The 22,299-nt window shown below is 51.2% G+C and overlaps 2 protein-coding genes across 2 annotated transcripts; both read left to right on the top strand.

The window, feature by feature from the left end:
• The first annotated feature begins 1,051 nt into the window (after positions 1-1,051).
• Positions 1,052-1,605, top strand: LOC123431295 (cysteine proteinase inhibitor 8-like). Its single transcript, XM_045115117.1, has one exon. It carries the CDS (start codon positions 1,123-1,125, stop codon positions 1,507-1,509), a length of 387 nt encoding a protein of 128 aa, XP_044971052.1. The 5' UTR covers positions 1,052-1,122; the 3' UTR covers positions 1,510-1,605.
• An 11,235-nt stretch (positions 1,606-12,840) lies between these two features.
• Positions 12,841-13,377, top strand: LOC123431296 (cysteine proteinase inhibitor 8-like). The gene has a single exon (XM_045115118.1). The coding sequence runs from the start codon at positions 12,897-12,899 to the stop codon at positions 13,281-13,283; it is 387 nt and encodes a 128-aa protein (XP_044971053.1). The 5' UTR covers positions 12,841-12,896; the 3' UTR covers positions 13,284-13,377.
• The last annotated feature ends 8,922 nt before the right edge of the window (positions 13,378-22,299 follow it).

The raw sequence follows: 22,299 nt of genomic DNA on the forward strand, positions 1-22,299 counted from the left end.
ATGTTTAGAAAATATTCTCCTATATGAAGCAATATTCATATGTGTGAAAAGGTTTCGTGCATTATAACATAAAAAAGAACGAGAAAACGTGAAGAACTTGCAAGAAAAAAAAAACACGGACCATGGTCCATCTGATGCACGCATTGGAGAAATAGTTGCTATTCTTTCGAAGAAGTATATATTAGGATTTGCTCGACTGCAGGATGTGCATTAGAGGAGAACCTAAAAATGGGACAAAGGAGAGCTAGGAGGACTGGAGGAGTGGCTCGACTGCAGGATGTGCACGCATTGGAGAAATAGTTGCTATTCTTTTGAGTAAGGTTAGGTTGACGTCGAGGGAGCAGAGCAAGACAAGGTAGGTCGTGCTGAATGGTTGGAGTACGAGTAAAAACTGACTTATTGTTGTCGCATTTGACTACAAATGATACATGTATTTGAACATCCCGAACATTTTTAATAAAGATCCACATGATTCATATTGCTCATATCATACTCAAGTTTCAAAGCCCAAGTGATGACACAGATAAGTGGTTGTGTAATAGCGAAACAACCTAAATTTTGGCATGAAGATAATAGTTAAAGTATATATAGTTACTCCGATTAGTATTTCCATGACAGTAATCTAGATCTATTTTTAAACAAAGGTTTAAATACATGATTTCTACAACCTCTTATGAGTGTATAAATGCCTACCTAGTTCATCTTAAGATAAATCATTTTAATTTTGACCAAGTTATGAGAAGATATTACCCACAACTTGTTAATGGGTGCACTGGTTACTACCTCTGTTCCAAAATACAAGCATCTAGAATGTATGTATTTAAACCTTTCTAGTTTGGATATGCATCAAATTGAAAACTCCCAGCTTGCTAGTAGGTCAAGGTCTTTGGATATGCATCAAATTGATTAATTTCTAAATCAAGTTTCCCCTTATAAAAGGATTTCATAAATGCCCTTCTAAATGCCTACTTGGATAAGCATCCAATTATTGTCTGCCTCTTAAAATGATGTCTATTTAAGCACCCTCATCTCGCTTGTTCTTCATCCACTCACATCACCAATTCACCAAACTCCCACATAACTATCTCAAGTCCTAAAATTCCATTAAGTAGTCCAATAGCCATGAGGACATCTAGCTTTCTCGTCATCATCGTTGTTGTGTTCCTCTACGCCATCAGCTCACCCGCTACAGGCTGTGGGGAACGGATAGGCAACCAGTTGTGGAGCACAACAATAGATAATGGATGGGAACCAATTGGAAACATCAATGAAAAACACATCCAAGAGCTCGGCAGTTGGGCAGTGTTGGAGTTCATTAAGCATGTCAACTGTGTGCTTAAGTTCAACAAGGTGGTGAGTGGCAGACAACAACTTGTGTCTGGAATGAACTACGAACTCATCATCAACGCATCAGATTTTGACGGGAAAGACGGTAAGTACAAGGCAGAGGTGTACGAGCAGAAGTGGACTAGCAAACGCGAGCTCCTCTCATTCACCAAGGTGAACTAGGCGGTTGCAGTGTCGGTATTAATAATTGTGATGTTGCAAATTTGTTATGTGTGTTTGTTTATCGACTAATAAATTATCCTCTTGCAATGTTGTCCATTTTGGAACATATCAAACAGCATACATCTGTAACTTGACTATGAGAAAACTGCAAAGATCTATAACTGTAATACAATGCAACAACAAAGGAGTCATCAACTGAAAAATAAGGTTCTATGACTCAATCGATCATTCCGTTATCACCATTGGGACGGTTTGCAAAATAGCATTTCAGTTTTCCAAAGCAAAGCACATCTCTCTCATACGGAAAAATAAAGAAAAAAACACATCTATTAATATATATATATATATATATATACACACACACACACATTAGAAGTTAATTCCGCTTTACCATACCTCCAATCTCCAACCATGGTCAGGGTGATTGCCAAATTTAAGGTGATGGCGTTGCCGGAGTGGTCGGACTCTTCAGATAATAGTTGTGGCCATCACATCTACGATTGTAAGGATGGTGCTTTTTTTTTTGAAATTTTACTGCACTTTATTTAATTCGCGCATGGAATGTCATCCGAAAGTACACTTAAAAGAAAATCTGGCGGAACACCCACCCAAACCTGTGACCTATTGTCACCTACAGCAACTTTTGCAAGCTTGTGCGCATCACCATTCCCGGATCGACGAACCCATGTTACCTTGGCTTCCAACCTTGACCTTAACAACTCCTTGATCTCCTGTACCCAGTGACCCATCGGAGATAAATTGTTGGAGGATTGATTGATCTGCTGTACCACCTCCTTGCTATCAAGCTCAACGTGCACCCGCTCATAGTTCTTGTCCACCGCCACATGAAGAGCACTTTTACAGGCCAATATTTCCACCGCCTCCGGGTCAGAGATGTTTGGGAAAGATTGGCACATGCCCATTAGGAACCCCCCATTGTGATCACGAAACACCGTCCCACCACCTCCTTTTGTACCTTGCTTAGAAACTGCGCCATTGGAGTTGATCTTAACCCATTCATTAGCAGGGGCTCCCACTTCTGAACAGGTTTTGGCTCCTTTGTAGACGCCTTTGTCTCATGACAAGTTTTCCAGTCCGTTAACTGAACCTTTAGTGAAGCAACAAGCTCAGCAGGTTTCACAATCGACCTCCCATCCCTGGCATTGTTGCGAGCCAACCATAGGCCATACACAGCTTGAATCATCAAACCCCTCTCATCATCTAAAGCTGCATCAAACCAGCCCAGCAACCAGGCAGACATAGAGCGCGCGGAATCAAGATGCTGGGGAGGGGCAGCGACAGGCACACCCAGGTCCGATTGAAGCAATTGCCAGAACTGAACTGAATGCGGGCATGTCCAAAACCGATGCTTCAAAGACTCCTCCCGCCCGCAGGCCGTGCAAAAGACTCCAGGTTTTATCCTACGTCGATGGAGCTCCACCCCAACAGCAAGACCGTTCCTGACCAAGCGCCACATGTGTATTTTGGCCTTAGGAGGGGCACTCGTTTCCCAAATAGCCATATATCCCCGATGCAGCTGTTGGATATATGCCCTAGAGGCAATAATAAATTAGTTATTATTATATTTCTTAGTTCATGATAATCGTTTATTATCCATGCTATAATTGTATTGATTGGAAACACAATACTTGTGTGGATACATAGACAAAACACTGTCCCTAGTAAGCCTCTAGTTGACTAGCTCGTTGATCAAAGATGGTCAAGGTTTCCTGACCATAGGCAAGTGTTGTCACTTGATAACGGGATCACATCATTAGGAGAATCATGTGATGGACTAGACCCAAACTAATAGACGTAGCATGTTGATCGTGTCATTTTGTTGCTACTGTTTTCTGCGTGTCAAGTATTTGTTCCTATGACCATGAGATCATATAACTCACTGACACCGGAGGAATGCTTTGTGTGTATCAAACGTCGCAACGTAACTGGGTGACTATAACGATGCTCTACAGGTATCTCCGAAGGTGTTCCTTGAGTTAGTATGGATCGAGACTGGGATTTGTCACTCCGTGTGACGGAGAGGTATCTCGGGGCCCACTCGGTAATACAACATCACACACAAGCCTTGCAAGCAATGTGACTTAGTGTAAGTTGCGGGATCTTGTATTACGGAACGAGTAAAGAGACTTGCCGGTTGTCGTGGGTATAAGCCTGACAGTAGATGTGTAGGGTACGGATGAGATGGGCAGAGTCCTAGCTATGGTGAGGTTGTATGAGTTTAGGCCCCTCTGCGGTGGAGGTAATAGCCCTACGTCTCAGTGCTCTCGGAGCTTGTTACCGAGTGTGATATGGAGTACAAAGATTTGCTAACCCTTTTACCAGTGGGGGAGGGCGGCTTGTATAGAGTGCGCTGCCCTCCACAATGGTTCTGATTCAAGGGTGGAGTAGTGGCGATTGAATGCATACGTTACAGGTAACCTTTGCTCTAAATGCTAGTAAATACACCCGGAAACGTACAACAGTTTCCCTCCAGAGAGGTTACGACGTACCGAGTGTATCCAGTCGGTAGGCCCGGTGCTCTCCGAATGTTAGTCTCCGACTTAGATGATTCTGGGCCTGTTACCGACTGGATGATGGGGGCACCTTAATTCAGTCGGGCATACTTAAGGTCATGTCCCTTGTGTGGGGTAGTCCTTGGGTAGGACTTGTAGGACAGGCCTATGACCCTACCCTAGGACTATGACCCCATCATTAGTCCCCGAATGGATTGGGGTTGAAACGTCAAAGCAGCGCTCGAGGTTCAGATCCGACTGGACTAGGTTCGGCTTGGGCGTTGCTTCCCTCTATCCATTTTATCTCTCCTGACCAATGATCCGAGTGGAGGTGTTTTGCGAAACAGACTGTCGGGAACCGAGTGCTTTCGCGGCATCTTTTGACGCGACCGGTCAACTGACAGCGACGGATTTTCCGGGATCTCAAATTTCGGGTTCCGCGCGCTTAGCGGGGGCGACGTCAGCGCGCTCGAGTAGCGCCTGACTCCTCGATCCTCGCGCCTTCAACTCCTCCACTGATATCGCCGCGGCTGGTTGGGCAGATAAGATTTCGGGCCCGCTCGCCAGCGACCCAGTCGGTGCTCTATTTAACTCTGGTCGATGAGACCCTTCGGTTACGCTCGCCGAATCCTCTGCTCTTGCCTGCTCCGTCTTCCTCGCCACCTCCTGCGCTCATACACCCTTCTCTTCCCCTCCTTCTCGAGAGCTCGCCGTCGCCGCCATGACCAAAGGTCAGACCAGCAAGATGGAGGCAAGGAAGAAGAAGAACAAGGCAGCGGCTGCTCTGCGGCCGCAGCGGCCGTTGCCGGCGGGGTGGATCCAGGGAGACTTTCTCCCCTCCACGGTGACGGAGGGGGACCTGCTGGAGCTGGTAGAGCACGGCCTGCTCATGCATAAGTCTTGGAGGCTGCCGACGGACGACGAGGTCGAGCCGGCGCCACGGGAGGGGGAGCGCGTCTTGCTCCTCAGCCATGTTCACAGAGGTTTTTCTCTGCCCCCGCATCCCTTCTTTAAAGGCATCATGAATCATTTTGGTGCTCAACTCCATCACTTCCCTCCGAATGCCATCGCCCACCTTTCTGCCTTCATTGTGTGTGAGTGCTTTATCGGTTGTCCCCCCCCATTGGGGTTTATTCAAACACATCTTCTCCGCCCGCTCTCAAACCATCAAACGTCTCAGTCAGTCGGATGACAAGACGCACCTCCTCCAGCTCTGCGGGGGTTTAGGGTTTCAGAAGAAGAGTCGGAGCAGCTACCCTGCTCTCCAGTTGAGCGAGTCGGTTAGGAACTGGCAGTCGACGTGGTTCTACTGCCAGGACATAGCCTGTCCGAATGCATCGACTGGGCTGCCTCCGTTTAGTCTGGACCGCCCTGCTCCACCCAAGCAACTCGCCCTCTCAAAAGCCGAGAAGAACGACATCCAACCTTTGGTCGAGGCGCTCGTGGATGTTGTCAGGAGGGGGGTCACCGGTATTGACCTGCTGGAAGTCTTCATCGGTCGGCGAATCCAGCCTCTGCAGGCCCGCCACCACGCTATGTGGCACTACACAGGGCCCGAGGATTCCACTCGGACCAACGTGGAGGGCATACTCGAGGAGAAGGTGACCTCGTGGGTGCTCCAAAACACGGGTCCCTGTGAGAACCCCAAAGGAGCCCGCCGAGTGACGCCTTACAGCGCGGACAACCCTCCACCGAATCAGGTGAGTAGCATTAGCCGAGTGCATTGAACTGTCTTAATTCCAGTCGTTTATTTATATCTCCGTGTGATGCTTAACGTTTCCGACTGACCCTCATGCAGGAGTGGACCAACTGGTCCTCCCCCGTCTCGAACGGGAATCCGGAGGAGGAGGAGGAAGACGGCAGCCAGGAGGGGAGCGTGGAGAGCGTCGAATACGTCTCCGACAGCGGGGAGTCGGAGGAGGAAGACATCGAGGAAGAAGAAGAGGACGGAGAGCCAGACTCGCCACCTCCGCGGGCAGACCATCGGAGCAAGCGTCGGCATGAGCCTGCCGTCCCTTCAGCTCCTCCTGCGTCGTCGAGTGCTCCGCCTGTTCCCCCAGCGGTACCGAGTGTTCGAGGCACCGAGAGGGCGAGGGACACAGCTGCTGAACTTGCAGGCCAGTCCTCCAGGGCGCCCAAGCCGAGTGGGCCCAAACCTCGGAAGGCTCTGCCGCGGATGAGGATGGCCATCCCTGTCACCTCCACGTAAGTGAATCTAACTTTCGGCTCTTTCTGTTGACCGAGTGAACTCTTGCTTTACAAGTCGAATGGACTTCACTCGACAGGGTTGCCACTTCTGCGACCTCGCCAGCCCGCCAAGGGGACGACCCCATGGACACGGACAACGTCGTTTCGTCCCAGCCAGGTATGTTGTGGGAGAGTCGGGTATTTTATTCATGTAGACTGCGCCATCCTTTTATTTTTCTGAGGCGCCGTGTTATTCGGCTTGTCAGGGGCGACTTGTCTGGACGGGGACGACCAGGGGAGAGCCGACCTGGCCGTGGAGCCTGTCGTGGAGCCTGTCCTTGAGGCTGCTCCTCCTGCTGCCGCCCCTGCGGCCGATGCTCCACCGACCAAAGTGCTTCCACCGACTGAACCGGTGCCGGTGGATGAGGAAACTACTAGGGCAAACCTTGGGATGCCCCAGGAACTTCCCACGATTCCCGGTTCCTCGAATGCTGAATTCAGCATTCAGTGTGTCCCAGAGGAGCAGGTGGGAGCGGCCAAGGGGGCCATGATCCAGGCGGAGCTGATGGCCGGAGAGGCCAAGAGGGCTTATGACTCGGTTGCGGCTTTGTACCGGCGGAGCTTGGAGCTGCGCGATGACATCCGAGTAAGTAGTCTAGTAAGTACTTACTTTTCTTCTGTAACCCCCTGGGTGTTGTCTGCTGTTTGCAATGGGTTCACTCCGAGTGAACCCAGTGGGTGTAGTCCCCGAGACTTCTGTCGAGTGCTTGCACCGACAGTTGTCTTTATACATTTGGTCTTTAGGTTGGTTGTGTCCGTAGACAAGATTTCCGAGTGCGAGTACTTATTGCAGTCGGAGCGCTCTTGCGGTAAGAGTCTCCGAGAGTAAGTTGCACGCAGGTGGAGTAGTATTAGCCCCTGAGGCGTAGGTGAAAACATGCATCTCAATAGGGCGGGCCTGCTTGAGGTGCATGCCAGTGGGGTCACTCTCAGTGAACCCACTGGGTGTAGTCCCCGAGACCGCTGTCGACTGCTTGCGTCGGCAGGGGTCTGAAGAACTTAGCCTGTGAACTGATAAACTTGCTGATTACCCTTTGTTTCTTGGTGCAGAAAACTTGTGAAATGGGAACCGCTTATGAAGCCTTGAGAGCGGAGAGGAAACAGTATGCTGGTGAACTAGAAGCTGCAATGCTCGCCATGGCCGGCAAAGGACGCGCTGGAAGTTCGAGAGAAGTCCTTGGAGGAGGCGCTGGAGGCAAACAGGGTGTTGGTGGCGGAGGTGGAGAGACTGAAGAAACAGAGGACTGAACTGCACAATCAAATGGCTGTTCGGAACAAACGATGGATAGCTCAGGAGAAGTATGTCAACGACTGGGCTGTCCAGATGATGACTCGTCTGGCTGGTAAGTCTTATGCTTTGTCGAGTGGTTGTACCGTGTGACGAAGACTCGGTTTTTACTGTCTGTTTGCTCGTTTGGTGCAGATTTTTGTGGTGACGCCGAAGCTGAAGCGACGGCTGTGGAGCGGTCCATGAAGGACAATGTGCCACTCGGCGAGGACGCCAACCGGGATCTGCTCCGGGCGCATATCCGCGTAGGCAAAGTGGGTCCTTTCATCAGCCGACTGAGAGAAGTCATCGGCCGTATTGAAAAGGAGCTTTGGCCGGAGGACGAGTCGCGGCAGGAGATGGAGACTCTATTGGTGCGACTGGAGGAGATTCCGGACCGAGTGCAATACTGGAAGAAATCGGCAGCGCGTTGCGGTGCTGACGTTGCGCTATCCTTGGTCCGAGTCCATTGCAAGGAGGTGCGGGAAGATAAGCTGAAAGCATTGAAGGTCGCCAACACGAAGAAGCTTCAATTCGAAGACTTCATGGAGACGTTCCTTGAGACTGCTACCCGCATCGCTGATGGAATCGACTTGGACACTTTTGTGGAGCCCTCTAGTCCTGACGCCGGTCCAGCTGACGCGTGATAAAACTTTATCCTCGGTATGCCGAGTGTTTACCTGTAAGATACTGAGGCCACTTCTGTTGGCCGTCATACTTTTAAATCGGTGCGGGTAATCTTGATCCGCACTGAGTCAGCTATCGTTTTTGGACTTATGTTGTCGGGATGAAAAAATTTAGTCTTTTGTTGGAACGCTGTTTCGAGTGCAACACTTAGTTCGTACTCGGAGAAGATTAAGACTTAGGTGATTCGTGGTCACGTCTAAGTCCCCGAGTGCGACTTGCAGTGCACACTCGGAGGAGATTAAGACTTAGGCGATTCAGGATCGCAACTAAGTCTCCGAGTGCGACGTACAGTGCACACTCGAAGGGAGTTATTACTTAGGTGATTCTTGATCACATCTAAGTCCCCGAGTGCGACGTATAGTGCACACTCGGAGGAAGGTAGTACTTAGGTGATTCTTGATCACAGCTAAGTCCCCGAGTGCAACGTATAGTGCACACTCGGAGGAGGTTAATACTTAGGCGATTCAGGATCGCAGCTAAGTCTCCGAGTGCGACGTATAGTGCACACTCGGAGGAAGGTTAGTACTTAGGTGATTCTTGATCACATCTAAGTCCCCGAGTGTGACGTATAGTGCACACTCGGAGGAGGTTAGAACTTAGGCGATTCAGGACCGCAGCTAAGTCCCCGAGTGCGACGTATAGTGCCCACTCGGAGGAGGTTAGTACTTAGGCGATTCAGGATCGCAGCTAAGTCCCCGAGTGCGACGTATAGTGCACACTCGGAGGTAGTTATTACTTAGGTGATTCGTGATCACAACTAAGTCCCCGAGTGCGACGTATAGTGCACACTCGGAGGAGGTTAGTACTTAGGCGATTCAGGATCGCAGCTAAGCCTCCGAGTGCGACGTATAGTGCACACTCGGAGGAGGTTAGTACTTAGGCGATGCATGATCACAGCTAACTCCCCGAGTGCGACGTATAGTGCACACTCGGAGGGAGTTATTACTTAGGTGATTCGTGATCACAACTAAGTCCCCGAGTGCGACGTATAGTGCACGCTCGGAGGAGGTTAGTACTTAGGCGATTCAGGATCGCAGCTAAGTCCCCGAGTGCGACGTATAGTGCACACTCGGAGGGAGTTATTACTTAGGTGATTCGTGATCACAACTAAGTACCCGAGTGCGACGTATAGTGCACGCTCGGAGGAGGTTAGTACTTAGGCGATTCAGGATCGCAGCTAAGTCCCCGAGTGCGACGTATAGTGCACGCTCGGAGGGAGTGAGTACTTAGGCGATGCAGGACCGCAGCTAAGTTTTTTTTGTGTGTGAGAACTCTGAATCTGCACAAAACTGAATCTGCTGAATATATTATTTCTTCAAACTTGTTCATTACACTGCTTCAGTCGACGATCACGTATAAAAACGCTTGAGGAGATCTCCGTTCCATGCGCGTGGCTCGTCTGTCTCCCTCTGAATATTGTAGAGTCTGTATGCTCCGTTGTTCAGCACCTTGGAAATGATGAAAGGCCCCTCCCAGGCCAGAGCCAACTTGTGGGGTCTTTGCTGATCCACTCGGAGCACTAAATCGCCTACTTGGAACGTGCGGCTCCTGACATGACGTGCATGAAAGCGTCGCAGATCTTGTTGGTAAATTGTTGAACGAGAGAGTGCCATCTCGCGTTCTTCCTCCAGAAGATCGACTCCATCTTGCCTTGCTTGTTCCGCTTCGACTTCGGAGAAGAGTTCGACTTGCGGGACATTGTGAAGCAGGTCACTCGGAAGGACCGCTTCTGCTCCATAGACGAGGAAGAACGGCGATCGCCCCGTTGATCGGTTTGGAGTGGTGCGGAGGCCCCAAAGTACTGAAGGTAACTCGGTGACCCATGCACCAGCAGCATGTCCTACCTCTCTCAAGAGTCGAGGCTTCAAACCTTGAAGGATAAGTCCATTCGCACGCTCATCTTGTTCATTGGATTGCGGATGTGCTACGGAAGCAAAATCCACTCGGATACCCTGACTCGCACAGAAACCTTTGAATCTGTCTGAGTCGAAGTTTGTCCCATTGTCCGTGATTATGCTGTGAGGCACTCCGAATCTGGAGATGATGTCCCTGACAAACTTAACGGCTGTGGAGGCGTCGAGTTTCTTGATGGGCTTGGCTTCTATCCATTTTGTAAACTTGTCGACTGCCACCAACAGATGTGTGTAGCCTCCTTGGCCTGTTTTGAATGGTCCGACTATATCTAATCCCCAAACTGCAAATGGCCACACAAGTGGGATTGTCTTTAGTGCAGATGTTGGCTTGTGGGATTTGTTGGAGTAGAACTGACAGCCTTCACATCGGTCGACCATAGCTTTGGCCATCTCATTAGCCTGCAGCCAAAAGAATCCAGCTCTGAATGCCTTGGCGACGATTGCTCTCGAAGAAGCGTGATGGCCGCAGGTCCCCGAGTGGATATCCTCTAGGATCAACTGTCCTTCCTCTGGGGAAATGCAACGTTGGAGGACGCCTGAAACACTCTCCTTGTACAATTGACCGTCAATGACAGTGAATGCCTTCGACCTGCGAACTATTTGCCGGGCTTGGACTTCATCTTCTGGAAGTTCCTGTCTCAGGATATATGCCATGATCGGCACAGTCCAATCGGGAACGACTACCAGAATCTCTGTGACCAGATCAACCACAGCAGGCACATCGACTTCAGTCGGATCTGTTTCGCTCTTTGGTTGTACTGGTTCTTCCGTGAAGGGATCTTCTTTAATCGAAGGAAGATGAAGGTGCTCAAGGCAGATAACACTTGGAACTGGTCTCCGAGTGGATCCGAGTTTCGCCAAGGCGCCAACTGTCGTGGGTATAAGCCTGACAGTAGATGTGTAGGGTACGAATGAGATGGGCAGAGTCCTAGCTACGGCGAGGTTGTATGAGTTCAGGCCCCTCTGCGGTGGAGGTAACAGCCCTACGTCTCAGTGCTCTCGGAGCTTCTTACCGAGTGTGATATGGAGTACAAAGATTTGCTAACCCTTTTACCAGTGGGGGAGGGCGGCTTATATAGAGTGCGCTGCCCTCCACAACGTTCTGATTCAAGGGTGGAGTAGTGGCGATTGAATGCATACGTTACAGGTAACGTATGCTCTAAATGCTAGTAAATGCACCCGGAAACGTACAACAGTTTCCCTCCAGAGAGGTTACGACGTACCGAGTGTATCCAGTCGGTAGGCCCGGTGCTCTCCGAATGTTAGTCTCCGACTTAGATGATTCTGGGCCTGTTACCGACTGGATGATGGGGGCACCTTAATTCAGTCGGGCATACTTAAGGTCCTGTCCCTTGTGTGGGGTAGTCCTTGGGTAGGACCTGTAGGACAGGCCTATGACCCTACCCTAGGACTATGACCCCATCACCGGTAAATGAGATTGAAATAGGTATGCGGATACTGACGATCGAATCTCGGGCAAGTAACATACCGAAGGACAAAGGGAATGACATACGGGATTATATGAATCCTTGGCACTGAGGTTCAAACGATAAGATCTTCGTAGAATATGTAGGATCCAATATGGGCATCCAAGTCCCGCTATTGGATATTGACCGAGGAGTCACTCGGGTCATGTCTACATAGTTCTCGAACCCACAGGGTCTGCACACTTAAGGTTCGACGTTGTTTTATGCGTATTTGAGTTATATGGTTGGTTACCGAATGTTGTTCGGAGTCCCGGATGAGATCACGGACGTCACGAGGGTTTCCGGAATGGTCAGGAAATGAAGATCGATATATAGGATGACCTCATTTGATTACCGGAAGGTTTTCGGAGTTACCGGGAGAAGTATATATTAGAGGAGAATCTAAAAATGGGAGAAAGGAGAGCTCGGAGGAGTGGCTCGACTGCAGGATGTGCACGCATTGGAGAAATAGTTGCTATTCTTTCGAGTAAGGTTAGGTTGACGTCGAGCGAGCAGAGCAAGACAAGGTAGGTCGTGCTGAATGGTTGGAGTACGAGTAAAAACTGACTTATTGTTGTCGCATTTGACTACAAATGATACATGTATTTGAACATCCTGAACATTTTTAATAAAGATCCACGTTATTCATATTGCTCATATCATACTCAAGTTTCAAAGCCCAAGTGATGACACAGATAAGTGGTTGTGTAATAGCGAAACAACCTAAATTTTGGCATGAAGATAATAGTTAAAGTATATATGGTTACTCCGATTAGTATTTCCATGACAGTAATCTAGATCTATTTTTAAACAAAGGTTTAAATACATGATTTCTACAACCTCTTATGAGTGTATAAATGCCTACCTAGTTCATCTTAAGATAAATCATTTTAATTTTGACCAAGTTATGAGAAGATATTACCCACAACTTGTTCATGGGTGCACTGGTTACTACCTCTGTTCCAAAATACAAGCATCTAGAATGTATGTATTTAAACCTTTCTAGTTTGGATATGCATCAAATTGAAAACTCCCAGCTTGCTAGTAGGTCAAGGTCTTTGGATATGCATCAAATTGATTAATTTCTAAATCAAGTTTCCCCTTATAAAAGGATTTCATAAATGCCCTTCTAAATGCCTACTTGGATAAGCATCAAATTATTGTCTGCCTCTTAAAATGATGTCTATTTAAGCACCCTCATCTCGCTTGTTCTTGATCCACTCACATCACCAATTCACCAAACTCCCACATAACTATCTCAAGTCCTAAAATTCCATTAAGTAGTCCAATAGCCATGAGGACATCTAGCTTTCTCGTCATCATCGTCGTTGTGTTCCTCTACGCCATCAGCTCACCCGCTACAGGTTGTGGGGAACGGATAGGCAACCAGTTGTGGAGCACAACAATAGATAAAGGATGGGAACCAATTGGAAACATCAATGACAAACACATCCAAGAGCTCGGCAGTTGGGCGGTGTTGGAGTTCATTAAGCATGTCAACTGTGTGCTTAAGTTCAACAAGGTGGTGAGTGGCAGACAACAACTTGTGTCTGGAATGAACTACGAACTCATCATCAACGCATCAGATTTTGGCGGGAAAGACGGCAAGTACAAGGCAGAGGTGTATGAGCAGAAGTGGACTAGCAAACGCGAGCTCCTCTCATTCACCAAGGTGAACTAGGCGGTTGCAGTCTCGGTATTAATAATTATGATGTTGCAAATTTGTTATGTGTGTTTGTTTATCGACTAATAAATTATCCTCTTGCAATGTTGTCCATTTTGGAACATATCAAATAGCATACATCTGTAACTTGACTACGAGAAAACCACAAAATGAAAACAATAAATATAATTAGCAATTGCAAAGATCTATAACTGTAATACAATGCAACAACAAAGGAGTCATCAACTGAAAAACAAGGTTCTATGACTCAATCGATCATTCCGTTATCACCAGTGGGACGGTTTGCAAAATAGCATTTCAGTTTTCCAAAGCAGAACACATCTCTCTCATACGGAAAAATAAAGAAACACACACGCGCGTGCGCGCGCGCGCGCACACACACACACATATATATAGTAGAAGTTAATTCCGCTTTACCATACCTCCAATCTCCAACCATGGTCAGGGTGATTGCCAAATTTAAGGTGATGGCGTTGCCGGAGTGGTCGGACTCTTGAGATAATAGTTGTGGCCATCACATCTACGATTGTAAGGATGGTGCTGGTCAGGTATTTTACCTTGTTCGCTGTTGACAACTTAATCTAGTCGTTGATAGCAGTAGCTTAGCAGTTTTTTTCCTTGTTTTCAGTTAAGTTCAGTTAGGCACAAGCCACGCCTGTGCGTGCCGTGCATGTAGGGCTAAGGACCCGGTCTTGGTGCTCGTGGGATGGCGTGGGCGTGAGCCAGATCGTGGCGCCGAGGTAGGATCTCTACCGGCCACTCCTGCTTACTCGTAAGTCAATAAGAGGGAATGAAAAACGGAAAAGTCGCACAGTTTTTACGCGACGCAAAACCTGGTGTTCATCTCTGTCTGAGTCGATTCAGAGAGCAGCTACACGAGAGCGATTTTCTGTCAATTGGCATCAGAGCCACCTTCGATCCAAGGCGACCATGTCCAACGGCGGCGCACGCACGCCGACGACGCCACCCGACGGACCGGGCGGTGGACACGGTCATGCAGGCGACACGGACGGGGCTGCGGCGCGGCCACGCGGGCGGAGCCGTGGCCGCAGCATCGTCAGGCGCGGCGGCAACGAGGTCATCATCCACGAGCGCGTGGTGCAGGATCGCTCCAACTACGGCAGCAACATCGTCTACCCCACGCTGACGGCGACGAACTACATCGAGTGGGCCCTCGTCATGAAAATAAACCTACGGGCGCAGGGCCTCTGGGAGGCCGTGTCCGGCGTGGGCGAGCCAGGCGGCAGGGAAGACATGGCGGCACTCTCGGCGCTGATCCGGGCAGCGCCGCCCGAGATGACGCCGGCGCTCGCCGTCAAGGACACCGCGCACGAGGCGTGGGAGGCGATCCGCATGATGCGCGTGGGTGTGAACCGCGTCCGGGAGGCAACGGCACAGCCGCTGCGCAAGGAGTTCGAGCAGATCGCTTTCAAGGAAGGTGAGTCGCTCGACGCTTTCGGCATGCGGATTACGGGCATCGTCAACAACCTCCGCTCGCTCGGCGACACGGTCGAGGAGATCAAGGTGGTGCAGAAGTTTCTGCGCGAGGTACCCGCGCAGTACGCCCAGATCGCGTGTTCGATCGAAACGCTGCTCGACCTCAACGGCATGTCGGTGGAGGAGCTGATCGGGCGACTTCGATCGGCCACTGAGCGCTGCTCCATCACCATTTCGAACCACGGCGGCGAGCTCCTCCTCACGGAGCAGGAGTGGCTCGCGCGCGCCAAACAAAGGGAGAAGGGGCAGGGCTCCAACTCCGCGGGGGGCAAGAACAAGGGCAAGCAGCCGCAGGGCACTCGGCGTGGCGGCGAGCAGAGCAAGCGGGAGTCCGGGGGTGGTCGCAACATGTCCAAGGTAAAATGTTACAACTGTAACAAATACGCGAATCACATCTCCAGGGACTGTCCCGAGCCTCGCCGTGAGCGTAAGGAACGTGTCAACCTGACGCAAACGGAGGAGGAGCCGAAGGAGTCTGCGCTCTTCCTCGCCAGCATCTGCGCGCTCTCCGTCTCTGAGGGCGCCAACGAACATGTCCTGCTGAGCGAGGAGCGCTCCCAGGCACGCATCGCTGCAGCAGGGGAGGACTGCGACACGTCCTGGTTCCTGGACACGGGAGCCAGCAATCACATGTCCGGACGCAGGGACATCTTCTCCGACCTCGACACCGGCGTTCGTGGCTCGGTCAAGCTCGGCGACGGCTCGGCGGTGCAAATCGAGGGGAGGGGAACGATCCTCTTCGAGAGCCGCACAGGCGAGCACCTTGTTCTGTCGGAGGTGTACTTCATCCCGAGGCTGCAGAGCAACATCGTCAGCGTCGGCCAACTGGACGAGATCGGCTACGACACCCGCATCAACCACGGCGTCCTGGAGCTGCGAGACCCGGACGGGCGGCTGATCGCACGCGCTCCGCGCACACAGGGGCGTTTGTACGTGCTGCATCTGAACCTGGCGCGCCCCGTGTGTCTGGCAGTGCACGGCGGCGAGGACGCGTGGCGGTGGCACGCGCGGTATGGCCACATCGGCTTCCAGGCCCTGCGACGCCTCGCCCGCGAGGAAATGGTGCGTGGCCTGCCTCCGATCAACGAGGCGGACCGCGTCTGCGAGGCGTGTCTCGCCGGCAAGCAGCGACGCGCGTCGTTCCCGCACCAGGCACTGAACCGTGCGGAGACGGTGCTCGAGCTGGTGCACGCGGACATCTGCGGCCCAATCTCTCCCCCTACGCCGAGGGGGAAACGCTACTTCCTGCTGCTAGTTGATGACAAGAGCAGGTTCATGTGGCTGCGGCTCCTCGCGACCAAGGACGAGGCAGGAACTGTACTGAAACAGTTCCAGGCGGCTGTAGAGCTTGAGTCAGGGCGCCGTCTGAAGGCACTGCGCACGGACCGCGGAGGCGAGTTCACCACCACCAGCCTCGGGAAGCACTTCGCGGATCAGGGGGTGAAGAGACAGCTTACGGCCCCTTACTCACCCCAGCAAAACGGCGTGGTCGAGCGGCGGAATCAGACCGTCGTCGGCATGGCTCGCACTCTCCTAAAGGCAAAGGGCGTCCCTGGGCGGTTCTGGGGAGAGGCAGTCACCACGGCTGTGTACCTGCTCAACCGCTCCACGACCAAGAGCGTGGCCAAGATGATGCCGTACGAGGCGTGGTGCGGCAAGCGACCTGCCGTCCATCATCTCCGAGCGTTTGGGTGCATCGCCCACGTCAAAGTGACGCGCCCAAATGCAAAGAAGCTGGACGACAGAAGCCAACCTATGGTGCTGCTCAGGTATGAGCCTGGCACTGCAGCGTACCGGGTGTATCATCCGGCGACAGGGAAGGTGCACGTCTCCAGGGATGTCGTCTTCGACGAGCAAGCCGCTTGGGACTGGAGCAAGCCCGAGGGAGCAGACGAGCCAGCACCTGTGCAGGGGTCCTTTGTCATCGAGGAGGCGTACTGGCCAGTTGTCACCACGGACACCTTCGACGCGGAGCCAACGACACCGATGCCGTCTGTGTCACCCTACACTGATGCTGCAACGCCCACGTCCTCGAGCGTGCAAACGCCATCGTCGTCTGAGTCCGCCGAGCAGGGCTGGGAGACGGGTGGTGGACAGGCGGCAGCGATCAACGTGCATCCCATGCGCACCCGCGCCAAGGAAGGTATTGTGCAGCCGAACACACAGTTGGCTGACTACGTCCTGTTCGCCGAGGAGGAAGGGCAGCTTTCATGTCTGCTAGCTGCAGAAGAACCAGCGTCCTACAACGAGGCGAAAGCTGTGAAGGGCTGGTGCGACGCCATGGACGAGGAGATGCAGAGCATCATGGACAACCACACCTGGGAGTTGTGTCAGCTCCCGCCTGGGCACCGCGCCATCGGTTTGAAGTGGGTGTACAAACTGAAGAAGGACGCTCAGGGGGCCGTCGTCAAGCACAAGGCGAGGTTGGTTGCAAAGGGGTATGTGCAGCGGCAAGGGATCGACTATGAGGAAGTGTTCGCGCCGGTCGCACGCATGGACTCGGTGCGCTTACTGATCGCCCTCGCCGCGCACCACGACTGGCAGGTGCATCACATGGACGTAAAGTCAGCATTCTTGAACGGCGATCTGCTTGAGGAGGTGTATGTGCAGCAACCCCCGGGATACGTTCAGACCGGAGAAGAAGGCAAGGTGCTGCGGCTCCGCAAGGCCCTGTACGGACTGCGCCAAGCTCCAAGGGCGTGGAACACGAAGCTGGATGACAGTCTGATCACACTCGGCTTCGAGCGCTGTCCGTCAAAGCACGCTGTGTACAGGCGGGGCACGGGAAGTTCACTGCTGCTCGTCGGGGTATATGTGGATGATCTCATCATCACCGGCGTGAGCTTGGAGGAGATCACGACTTTCAAGCAGCAGATGACAAAGCTCTTCCGCATGAGTGACTTGGGCAAGCTCAGTTTTTATCTTGGCATTGAGATCCACCAGGAGCGCGATCGGATCACGCTCTGTCAGACGGCGTATGCCAATCGGCTGTTGGAGCGGGCTGGGCTGGCAGACTGCAACTCCCTCAGCACACCGATTCAACCAAGACTGAAGCTGAGCAAAGATGGCGTCGGGGATGCAGTGGACATTACGTATTACCGGAGCATCATCGGAGGTTTGCGGTACCTGACGCATACAAGGCCAGACATAAGTTTTGCGGTGGGTTATCTGAGCAGGTTCATGGAGGCCCCTGCTGCAGATCATTACGCCGCGGTGAAGAACCTGCTGCGCTATATAGCAGGAACGCTGGAGTATGGATGCGCATTCAAGCGCGGGGATGGCAAGCCGAAGCTGACAGGGTTCAGTGACGCAGATCATGCCGGGGATATTGTTGATCGGAAGAGCACGACTGGCACCTTCTTCTTCCTTGGTGAGAGCCCCGTTAGCTGGCAGTCGCAGAAGCAAAGGGTGGTGGCCATTTCCTCGTGCGAGGCCGAGTATGTTGCTGCCACTACTGCTGCATGTCAAGGGATTTGGCTGGCACGGCTCCTCAGCGAGATGCTGAACGTGGAGACAGTGCCGCCAAAACTGTTCGTCGACAACAAATCGGCGATCTCTCTGTCGAAGAATCCCGTCTTCCACGAACGGAGCAAGCACATCGACATCCGGTACCACTTCATTCGGGAGTGCGTGGAGGAGGGAAAGATAGACATCGACTACGTTCGAACCAATGACCAACTTGCTGATACTCTGACGAAAGGACTTGGACGACTGGCGTTCCAGGAGATGAGGAAGAGGATCGGCATGACTGAAGTTCTTAGGAAATAAATCAGCAACGACAAGATTAGGGGGTGATTTGTTGACAACTTAATCTAGTCGTTGATAGCAGTAGCTTAGCAGTTTTTTTCCTTGTTTTCAGTTAAGTTCAGTTAGGCACAAGCCACGCCTGTGCGTGCCGTGCATGTAGGGCTAAGGACCCGGTCTTGGTGCTCGTGGGATGGCGTGGGCGTGAGCCAGATCGTGGCGTCGAGGTAGGATCTCTACCGGCCACTCCTGCTTACTCGTAAGTCAATAAGAGGGAATGAAAAACGGAAAAGTCGCACAGTTTTTACGCGACGCAAAACCTGGTGTTCATCTCTGTCTGAGTCGATTCAGAGAGCAGCTACACGAGAGCGATTTTCTGTCATTCGCAAGGCGGGACACGTCCGGGGCATGTCTGTGGTCTGCGCTCCGTGGTCTCCAGCTGAAATGCTTCTTCGGAAGATCCGAGGAGAAGGTCAAAAGACCCGACCGAACTGGGTCATGTAGGGGACAACGGCCATGTAGAATCATTCGGATCCCCACGTGTCATCTTCCCGAGGAGTCCTAATGCAGTAGCCAGTCCCGGCTATTTTGCATACCTCTGGTTGGTTGCCACGATTGACAAAGTTTTTGAGGCGGGAATTCTGGAGAGGATATCGCTGGAGGATGGAAGGAAGACCAAGATTCACTTGGATGTGATTCAGATGTGCCGGGTGCGGGTAAATAAAGAAAGGAAAAAACCAACACTTCAAGTGGTGGTCATATAAATGGCCCGATTTCTCACGCAACATGATAATCGAGGCGACACGCGGTGGGACCGGCGCCGAGGTAAACTTCTGAGTTCAAATGCGGAGGTGTTCTCGAAATATGGCAGGAACTTGTCTGTCGAGCCAAGACTCGGCTATCCGAAGTAAACGTTCGAAGACGATTGTCCGATGAAGATCCTTATGCTCGGCATCGAAGACTAGTTCGGGGGATACTGAGGGACTCTTGGATTATGGTGTCCCATCCGAGGTGGCCTAGTCTATTGGCCAGGCTAAGGTCCCACATTGGAGGAAGGACTTCGGAGGCCTTGTGATGAAGTGTGAGCATCCCGGATTCTACTCAAGACTTGGCGTGCGCTTCAAGGGAGAGAAGATTCCAGTCGACATATGATCTATAGATGGTAACCGATACCCCCGATGCCTATATAAACCGAGGGGTTTAGCCGACAGAACACAACCATAAGCAACATAATAACCCCTACGGTTTAGCCCACAAATCCATGATCTTGAAGTAGATCAACTCTGTAATCTCTAAAATATCAATACAACAAGAGAAGGTTGTAGGGTTTTACCTCCATCGAGGGCCCCCGAACCTGGGTACAAGCCTCGTGTTCTTTGTCTCTTGTTTCCATCTATCTGATATCATAGCTCGCCCCCCCCCCCTACCGAGGTATGTCGGTTTTGACACCGACACAGGGGGTGTGGCATACTGCAAAACGGGACTACACGGGCTATTGTTCATCCGTCGTCGACTTCCTCTAGCCTTCGCGGGGGCATATTCATCGACCGTCAACTTCCTCTAGCCTCCACGGGGTCTTGTTCATCCAACCAACACCGTACCAATTGGCGTGTGTCGTATCGCAGCACGGCCTGCTCGACCGATCGGGGTCTTGTTCATCAACCTCAATACCGGCTACTGCTACCACGAGTCATGTTCATCTAGCGCCAACTTCCTCCAGCCTCCACGGGGTCTTGTTCATCCACCCAACACCGTATCAATTGGGGTGTGTCGTAACGCAACACGGCCTCCTCGACCGATCGGGGTCTTGTTTATCAACCTCAACACCGGCTACTGTTACCACGGGTCATGTTCATCTAGCACCAACTCCATCGGGTGGAGTGGGGCATACGAGTGGGCGGCAGCAACGGGAACTGTTCATCCATAACCAACCAACTCAGCTCACCACGTCGCGCGGGCTCAATCGTTCTACTACATGTATTGCGTGCAGCAACAATGGGCATTGTTCATCGAGAGGCAACCAACAACAACCGGCTCAACTCATGTCTCGCAGAGGGGATCGCTTGGGTTCAACAAGCAGCTAAGGAATCACCCGGGTTAAGTTAGCAGCGAAGGAATCGCTTGGGTTTAGTATGTGTAGTGCGAGATCGATCGCCCATGGTCCGCAGTGCGAGGGATCGATCGATCGATCACTCGGATTTAGCAAGGTAGCGAACGCCTCGCTCAGGTTTAGTTAACACCTAGCGAACGCCTCGTTCGTGTTTAGTTAGCAGCTAGCGAACGCCTCACACACGCACGCGTACAAGAGAAACGCACAAACCACACTGCATCTCTGACCACCCACCGTTTGCCCACCGTAACCAGGAAATCTGTAAAAAATCCCTGCCCTCACTACGATTTTTTTTACGTCATAGAGGTTCCAAAGACTATAATGTAGGTGCGTGTCCGGCCCGCTCATGACGAAAAGCTCATTTTCTGTCATAATTTTTATGTCATAGAAGTGGGAGCCCACCACATTTATGATGATACGTGTTTTTATCATAATAATTATCGTCATGAAAGTGTCACATCCATGAAAAAAAGTTTTTGCTCAAGCCACAGTGCCACGGATGTGTCCCTTTTTAGTTGATGTTAGAGATTCTTAACCTCATATTATTAATTTTATTAGACTCGGGAGCACTCGTCGATTAAATTGTCTAGAGAGATTAGTTAAAGGGTGAATGAGATTATATCAAAAATATGTGTTGTACTCCCTTGTCAAGGTTGAGTCATTTATTTTGGAACAAAAGAAATCAAACACATTAACGTACGTGTGAAGGGCCCTTGATGGGGCTATCCATGTGCCCACTCGCCATTGGCCAAGAGAGAGAGAGAGACAACAGTGTATCCCTAATCCCTTTCTTGTTCTCACACGGATTCTTCTTCCTATTTTCGTTTTCCCTCCCCATAGTGGCAGCTAGGGTTGTCGCCGTTGCTGCCGCCGGCGCCTCATCCCGGCTCCCATTCCACCAGCAGCTCGTATTCCCCTCCCATCTCTTTTCATGCACGCGAAGATGCGGTGGAGGTGGCTCTCATTGGACGAGGCGTGGGTTGAGGAGAGGAAAACATCCACCGTGACTCCATCTTTCACATCCATGGCTGTCGCGTGAGGTCGAGTGGGCGAAGAAGGTGACCGTGGGGGAACTAAGATGACGTGCCCCTGCAAGCAACATTTCCCTCACTCCTGAGCCGTAGTACACAACCATCCCATCCAGCCGACGGATTGAGCACGAGTGGTGCTGCCATGGTTGCCATCGCCTCTTCTTTGTCGCCCAATGTTGCCAGATCCCCCTCCTTTGATGACCATCAGGTAACATACCACCTGCATCACTTTTGTTTCTTTTCCCCTTTGTCTCTTCTCTATTTCTCCCGTTATACACGAGTGTATGGAGGATCTGGTATTTACTCAGACTTGGAGCAGCAAGTCACGCTGAGGAGGGAATCAGAGGTGAGTAACAGAGGAGCCTCACCAGTCCCCACTGCTATATGACGAGAACTCCATTAATCTGATCCATGTTTTCTGCATGTTATGTGTTTGATGAAATTCTTGCAAGCCAAATGTTCAATGAGTCCCCCCTAATTCAGCTATTTCAGTTGGTATACAGACATTGCTGGTGATTCACTTGGCAAAGAGTTAATTAGATTGATTTTTTGTTATGCTCATTCGGCTTATTCACATAATCACATTCATAGATTTAGTTTGCTTTGGTTATGCCCATGTTTTTTCAAGATG

Source organism: Hordeum vulgare, chromosome 2H (genome assembly GCF_904849725.1).
Source record: "Hordeum vulgare subsp. vulgare chromosome 2H, MorexV3_pseudomolecules_assembly, whole genome shotgun sequence".
In the NCBI taxonomy this organism is placed as follows: domain Eukaryota; kingdom Viridiplantae; phylum Streptophyta; class Magnoliopsida; order Poales; family Poaceae; genus Hordeum; species Hordeum vulgare.